Source organism: Cyprinodon variegatus, unplaced genomic scaffold (assembly GCF_000732505.1).
Source record: "Cyprinodon variegatus isolate N-32 unplaced genomic scaffold, C_variegatus-1.0 Scaffold8, whole genome shotgun sequence".
In the NCBI taxonomy this organism is placed as follows: domain Eukaryota; kingdom Metazoa; phylum Chordata; class Actinopteri; order Cyprinodontiformes; family Cyprinodontidae; genus Cyprinodon; species Cyprinodon variegatus.
The window spans coordinates 2,814,889-2,822,710 of record NW_015150461.1 but is presented as its reverse complement, the minus strand read 5'-3'; the positions used below and the strand labels follow the sequence as shown (position 1 = coordinate 2,822,710).

At 39.8% G+C, this 7,822-nt stretch overlaps 1 protein-coding gene across 4 annotated transcripts in view; it reads left to right on the top strand.

Moving 5' to 3' along the window:
- LOC107086402 (transcription factor COE1) overlaps nucleotides 1–7,822 on the top strand; it is a 117,621-nt gene that overhangs the window by 90,060 nt on the left and 19,739 nt on the right. For all 4 annotated transcript variants that reach the window (XM_015377347.1, XM_015377332.1, XM_015377341.1 and 1 more), the window contains exon 12: nucleotides 7,325–7,390. In XM_015377347.1, coding sequence (XP_015232833.1) covers nucleotides 7,325–7,390 — 66 coding nt within the window. The remainder of the gene's footprint in view (nucleotides 1–7,324; nucleotides 7,391–7,822) is intronic.

Genomic DNA, 7,822 nt, shown 5'->3' with positions numbered 1-7,822 from the left:
AAAAGCTCTTAAAATATGGAGTAATTAGCTAAGTAGCATTTAGCTGTTGCAAATCTGCAACATCTGCCTGGAGAGGGTTAAGAGCAACTATCCAAATTAACCAACATCTAGAAAAAGTAGACTATATTCTATTATTTTCCATGTGAATCCCAGATTTTTCATTCCTATTTGCCTTTTCTAGAAAGTGCTTTAAATCAGTCTTACCTGTCTTTATCCATGTTGGGTCTGATCCTGATGTTTGAAAAACAAAAAAAAAGGCAGGGAAAAGCAGAATAAAGCATTAGCCTTGCTGCATGCAGTTAGCCTGGAAGTGGGTGGGGCTTCTCAGACGTTTGTTAGAGAGCATTAGTGACAATATAGCATCATTTTGACCAAAGAAAGCAGCAGGGAGGTAATGGATAAAGTGTTTGAAATGATTAAGGAAGGTTTGGGTTCTAGAATGGGGACCGCACAATGGAAAATTGGTAGCATTGTTGCTCGAGTCAGGAAGTTCTTGGGCTAGGGGGAGGGGTTCTGTAATGCTGAATATGTGTTTAGGGAATATGTTATAAAAATATCATAAAGGGGCTGCCATGTTGTTTTGCATGCAAAGTTGTATTTTGTTACACTTTGAATTCAGCTCAACCGCCTGATTAAATTTATTTTTGTAAAATGAAAAGTAGGATGAATCCGATTAGGTTATTTTACACTGCAAAAAATGGAATTAAGCAATCTTTACTTAAAATAAGTGCATTTTTTTCTCCAATTCAGTACGAAAGTGAGACAATTTGCCAATGGAACAAGACAATTTACCTTTAAAATAAGATAAAACTATTGCATTGTCTTATTTCAAGTTCATATTATCTAATTATCTTATTTTAAGAGTAAAGATACTAATTTCATTGGCAAATCATCGTATTTACCCTCTCAAATTAAGGGTAAATACACTTAATTTAAGAGATTTTTACTTATTTCTAGATCATTTTTGCAGTGTACTTTTAAACCACAACGTCAATCCATATAAACTGGCCTTAGGAGTGCATGTGCATATGCAAGTCTTCTTTTTCTTGTCCTCTGTATGTTGACCTTCTGAGTTCATATCACCCACTTGCCCATTGGCCTTGTATTGTTATTAAACTCATGATTTGGAAAGCTGAATTTAGGTACTCCAGCCATTCCGATCAGACTTTTAGGATCCTTTGTTACATGTGGCATACTTCAGCTTCCGGGGGATTTCAGAAACACTTTGTGGAATGAAGTCATTGAATTGACTGGAGAATTATTTAGATTGTTTTAGTTGAGGAAGGAAATCTGGGCAAACATGTAAGAAGATCAAAATAGAAAACTTTGACCTACATGTAGATAACTTCCCCTCCCCGGCCTCAGCAGATGGCCGCTCACACTGAGCCTGGTTCTGCTGGAGGTTTCTTCCTGTTAAAAGGGAGTTTTTCCTCTCCACTGTCGCTACATACATGCTTAATGCTAGGGATTGCTGAAGAGTCAATGAGTCGATGCAATCAACTGGTTTTCTTTTGATAGAAAATGTTGAATCAATTTAACTATATGATCTGGTGAACTGTAAAGTGCCTTAAGATGACTTTTGTTATGAATTGGCGCTTTATAAATAAACTGAATTGAATTGAACTTTGGTAGAAACCTATTTTACGCCACCTTTTCTGTCCTGCTGGTCACTGATGATGAAGACGGTCAATAGGAAAAAGGGAAAATGTGAAGGAAAAACCTGAGGCAGCCAAAGACTTGAGACTAGACGAGGGTTCAACTTTCATCTGGACATTGATCCTAAATGTACCCCCAGGACTATAACGGGAGGAACTGGTCAATATGTATTCAGATGGCAGAATTGCCCGCTTTTAAAGTCCAGAGCTTGAAATGTAAAGTTAAGAGGTTCTCTTCATCCAATCTGAGTTTAAACTGAGCAAAAAAATGTTTTTCCTCTGCTGTAATTGGAGGGAAAGACTTTTCTACGATGTATCGACAAAGGAGGGTATATAAAAAGGGATAAGTTTAACGATTTTGAATACTTTTGCAAAGCACTGTATATGGACGTTTCCTGCTGGAGAAGATAATTAGCAGGACCAAATGAAAGCAGCTCCATTTATTCTTCCACTGAGTATAAGGTCATTTAGACTGGCAAAGAGGGGTGGATGTGGGAAGGGGGAAAAAAAAGGAATAGAGGGAGGAAAGGAGGCTGAGGCAGAAGCAGGTTAGGTGATCCATCATAGCTGTCCAGTCCTACCTCCTGCTGGGTCAGTGGATCGAAGTCAACCCCGGGTGGACTTTATTACTTCCAGCACACATCCACAAAAGCAGCACACTAAAAGAAATGCACACGCGATCGTGCGCTCTGGGTGAAGGGAAGCGGTCACATGGTAGAGATGAGGAGTTCAGGTAGATGCAGAGGGGGAAATGAAGAAGTCTCTTGTCCTGGCTGAGTGTCTGGTGGATGTGAGACTGTCCCGGTGAGTTCTGCTCTTTAGCCTATCAACCCCCCGTATCTCTGTAAATGTCTCTGCATCAATCCATCTATCTCTTTTTCCTCCTCCTGCTCATTCTCCCGCTCTTGGTGGTGTCTCTTTCTTTTCTAAATGAACAGCGGTAGCTGGCAGGCCCGCTTGTTCATTTCAGAGCTATTGATTTGTGCCTTTATTGAGGTAATAACACTTTGTTGACCACACTTCTCCCAATTGTTGGCCTCAATCATGAGAGTCAGGCAGTAGAGGGGCACATGGGGCCAACTTTGGGATCTACATACAGTTATACCGTGTAAAAAAAAAAAAGCAATCATAGACCTTTTAAATTCTGACATTAATTACATTTAAAAACAACATTTTGATTAAATTCTCTATAAAAACAGCTGAAGCTCAGTCTGGAAAAAAGCGAAATCTAGATAAGTAATTTTTTTCTTTTTAAAAAGTGCATTTGTTCTTGGATTGAGGAGTTAAAAGAAACATCTTGCCAATGGAAAAAGACAAGTTACACTTAAAATAAGAAAACACAATTTAATTGTCTTGTTTCTAGTGCATATTATTTAATTATCCTATTTTAAGAGTAAAAATACTCATTCTATTGACAAACTATCTCATTTACTTACTCATATTAAGGGTAAATACACTTAATTTAAGAAATATTTACTTATTTCTAGAAAATTCTTAGAATAAGCATATTTACTCCTAATTTTAGTGGGTAAATACAAAGATCTGCCAATGGAATGACTATGTTTAGCCTTAAAATAAGATAATTAGATAATATAAGGTTGAAATAAGAGACTGCATTCTTATTTTAGATGTAAATTGTCTTGTTCCATTGGCAAAGTGTCTCACTTACCTGCTTAATTCAAGAAAAAATGCACTTAAGAAAAATTGGCTTACTTTTATGCTGCGTTGCAACCAAGTTTTACTTAAATTTTGGTTTAAACTATTTAAGCACAGTTATATTCCCTAATCTAAACCACTTGTCAAACTAAAACCATATTCAGCAATTATAAGGCCCTTCAGGAGCCAGAAAGATGTGGTATGACATAAAGTAGAGAGATTATCTTGTTTTAAAATGTAAAAAGTGGCTAAACTTTGGCTTTTTGATTAAATCTAAAGTTGAACTGATATATCTTGCAAAGTTGATGATGTAGAAGTAGCTCGATACAACAATGAGCCTAGTGCCACGGTCTAATCTGTCCAGTTGTTTAAATCACTGAATGATAAGTGCTATGTGAGATTGTTGAGATCAGAGATATTGTTTATAAGCTGAGCCATTTTTAAATATCCTCATTCATAGGTTACCTGTGTGCTGCTTTCCGTGGTCTTCAGGATTGTTTCCGATGTGAATGAGGCTTTCACAGAGCAGTTATTTAAATATGCTGAAAGAGTGGAGTCTAAGCTTTCCAAATATGTCAAACTTGTGAAACAAAAAACAAAAGAAATGAAGAATGATGATTGTTTGTATCTTGTTTAAAACACAAAAATCACTCTCCACATGCATTTGAACGTTCAATGTGTGCAGATTTAATGCCACAAGGCCTCCAAAATATCCCATCCATGAGTTCATGCTGTTTCTCTTCGCTTGCAAGCTTTTTATCCATCTGTAGACTCTCTCCTACTCACGTGTGAATCTGAGTCTGTGCGCTCAGGTCAACATTTGTCACTTTAAGGGTGGAGCCAACCTGAGGAAGTAAACTGCCTGTGATTGGCTACTTTCCAGGAAATCCACACTGCAAACACAATCTAGAAATAAGTAAAAATTTCTTAGATTAATTGTATTTTCCCCTAATTTGAGCAGGTAAATAAGAGGATTTGCCAATGGAATGAGTATTTTTACTCTTAAAATAAGATAATTAGATAATATGCACTTGAAATAAGACAATGCAATTGTTTTTTCCTATTTTGAATGTAAATTGTGTTGTTCCGTTGAGAAAGTGTCTGGTTTACCTCTTCAATAAAAAAAAAAGCACTGCTTTTAAGAAAATATGACTTATTTAGATCTACATTTTTATTTTTATTTTTTTTTGCAGTGGAACCTCTGCTGTTTTCCACAAGCGGCTAATAATGATCATCAAATAACTTATTTTCACGCAGTCATTTATGTGTTTTGACAGCAGCAGTGATTCGCTCTAAAATGATTTTTGTTAAACATGGAACCCTCGTATGAGCTAAGCTAACGTTAGCCTCACTGTTGGTATTGAAGGAAGTATTGGTATGTAGCAGTATTACATAATCATTTGTTTATAGTAAAAATATTTCAGTTATTCAACCATAAGTTTGGTTAAAAATTATAACATTCTAGCTTTTTTTTTTTAGAAATCCTGATATTTTTACAGCTTCTGTGAAAAACTACTTCTAAAGAAGTATAAACAGTACATCTATTATAGAACAATTCCTTCCATTAAATATGGTATAAAGATATATATAACAGCAAAGTTTTGTTTCTAGTACTGATCGAAATATAACAGTTCAACGTTGCATAAATCATTGCCTTTAGGAGCTTAACAATGGCTATTTAGTGTGCAGCATTTAGTGCATTTAAAACATTTAGACCACTGAGGCTACAGCACTAATTCTCTATGTTAAATATAATTTACAACGCTCCATTAGAATAATTCTGATGGATAGAGATCAAGTAAAAGTAATAGCACTTTATATTATTTTAAATCAAGTAAGAGAAAAGTAACGTTGGATCTTATTAAGGAGTAACAGAGTAACATAAACTGATTACAAATGAAAAGACAAAGGCTGTTAGATTTTTTTTACTTGGGTTCATATATATTTTCCGTTCACATCATGGGTATATCTTATTTTATAAAAGGCATTGGTAACTTTTCAGGCAACTGTTTCCTTCTTATTTTTGAATATCTTTATAAATCCCTTTGCAAACATCCTTAAAGGTTAGCAAGTAGACAGTTAATGGTTCGATGTCCGGCAGAAAGCAGCCCACAAACATTCTGCTAAAGTCGATTTAACGGTTGACCAAAGCGAATAGGTAGCTGGGCTGCACTGAGTTCAGCAGATGATGTGGTGCGGCTGGGCGTCTGGGTGTTGCTAATGAGTGACCGGTCTTCCAGACGGGGCCAGGCTGTGCTCTGGATCAGGTTCCCCTTCCTGTTGACGTCTCTGTGGGCCTGACTTTACGGGAAGAGACCCTTGCGCCCAGGAAATGGTCTCCCCTTACAGCGGCAGAGCTAACCACATTTATCTGTTTATCAGAACGACTCTGGAGCTCGGCCTAATCATGTTTAGGCACTGGACAGATCCCTTGGCTAACGAGAGGCTGATGGGCACAGACGGGGCGCAGGACCATGAGAGAGTGATTAATAGAGGAGGGAGACGAAAGAAAGTAGTTTGGAGACGCAGGTTGGGGTAGAGAGAGGCTGGATCTGCGGACATTAAGTGACTGAGCTTTTCACGTGTCCTCCCGGAACACCGTTAACACTCCAGCTGCAGATCTGGTTGAGTCCTAATGCCTCACACTTCCCTCATTTCCCCTGCTCTTCTCCTCCACATCATCCCTCTCTTTCCTCTCCATCCGTCCATCTACCTATCTAGCAATCCCTGGGAGGCATGTGGCTTTGAGGAAAAGCGGAGAGAAAGGAAAAGCGAGGAGCGGCGCATACATACTAAAGAACCACTTACCTTCCTAGGGCCTCTACATCTCTCAATCACCTGAGGCAGGGCCCCTCTCTTGTCTCCCCCCTCCTCCCCTTCCAGTTTCCCCCAAGATAGTGCTAGTAATGGGAGGTTAACACAGAGGCAGCGCTCCCATTATTGAGTGAATTTAGCACCTCGGACAGCGTTCTACAATCTTTATTGCTTTGCTGACCCTCTCGTCATGTCTCGGGCGTGCTCGACAGCTTCCACATGCATGCGGCTGACGTGTGGGTGCGCGTCTGTATGTGTGTCGGTGAGGGGTTTGATATGAGGTCTGATTGAAAGGCGGCGTGTCACAGAACAGAGAGCACACATGCTCCGGGGCTTGTTCACAGCCAGGGATACACTCAGGAGAGTATAACGCACAGCGTGTGTGTGGAGGAGAACGAAACGAAGGGGAGGGCTGTAATTTTCTGCTTGTCGCACCTCCAGCATATATCCTGGCCCCGGCACATTAACTTTTAAAAAGGGTTTTGTAGGGCTGTAGGTGTCTCCATCGCATGCGCACACATATATAACCACTGCCTGGAGTCACACACTCATCCACTCAGGGAGGGGAAAGGAATAGAGACGCAGCGAGGAGGAGGGGGTGTGGGGGGGTCGGTAACACTGCGTTAGGATAAATGTTTGATGTGGGAAATTCCGCTCGGCGGTTTTCACCTGAGCAATGATGTTCTACATTTATCACACAAAGTGGATGTGGGGCCATTCACTCGGATCATTACCGGGGTTAATACGGGCCAGGAGACGAGAGTGTTCCCACTGACGGGGGGTGGTTGTGTAGCCGTCAACCTGATGATATGTTGTGTTAAATGAAATTGATGCGTGATCATGCGCACCAGAGTCATGATCCATCAGTGACAAAAAGGAGGGGAGTAGATGTAGAAGATGGCTGACTGATAGAGAGATATAGGCTCATGTTTTATTCACTGATAACAGTATCTTCCCTCTGCTCTCCCAAACTGCCCTGGCTGGTAACAAAGTGCTGGGATAGGCCCATTTCTCTTCCTCCCGCTGCCTCTGTCTGCCTCCCCACCCCCCCCCACTCTTTGCCACTCTCTGTTCTGCATTCACAGCATAATGTAGGAAGTGAAACGTAATAAAAGTGACTGAACTCTTTGAGCCTTCACACTCTTGATCAATCCCCTCACCCTCTCTCTTTCTCTCTCTCTCTATTTGTTTGATTGTAGGAGGTGATATTAAAGAGAGCGGCTGACCTGGTGGAGGCCTTGTACGGGATGCCTCACAACAATCAGGTGAAAAAAACACACTGGAAGCAAGACCAGGAGGCATAGATACCCTGAGGCAGAGTTAACCAAGTTTTATGGCGTTTCCCCAGTTTCCTTGCCATGTCTGCCCATCTTCCTTTATACAGAGGTTCCCGCGGGTCCTTAAAAAGTCTTAAAAGGCATTGAATTCTTCAAAATAAAACTGATTGGTATTAAAATGATTTAAATCAGTCTTTCGTAGGTCTTAATTTTTAAAACATTATAAATAGGAATTTTTTTATTATTGTAATCTAAATAAAACGCTTTTTATTGGTTCCGTCCCAATAGCGGAACCAATAAAAGCGTTGTTGCAGCCGGGACATTTGGGAGATGCGCCATTAACTTTTTGTCGGGAAAATATGAGCAAGTGTAAGGCCCCGTCCACACGAAGTCAAAACGAACACGAAACGCTAATATTTT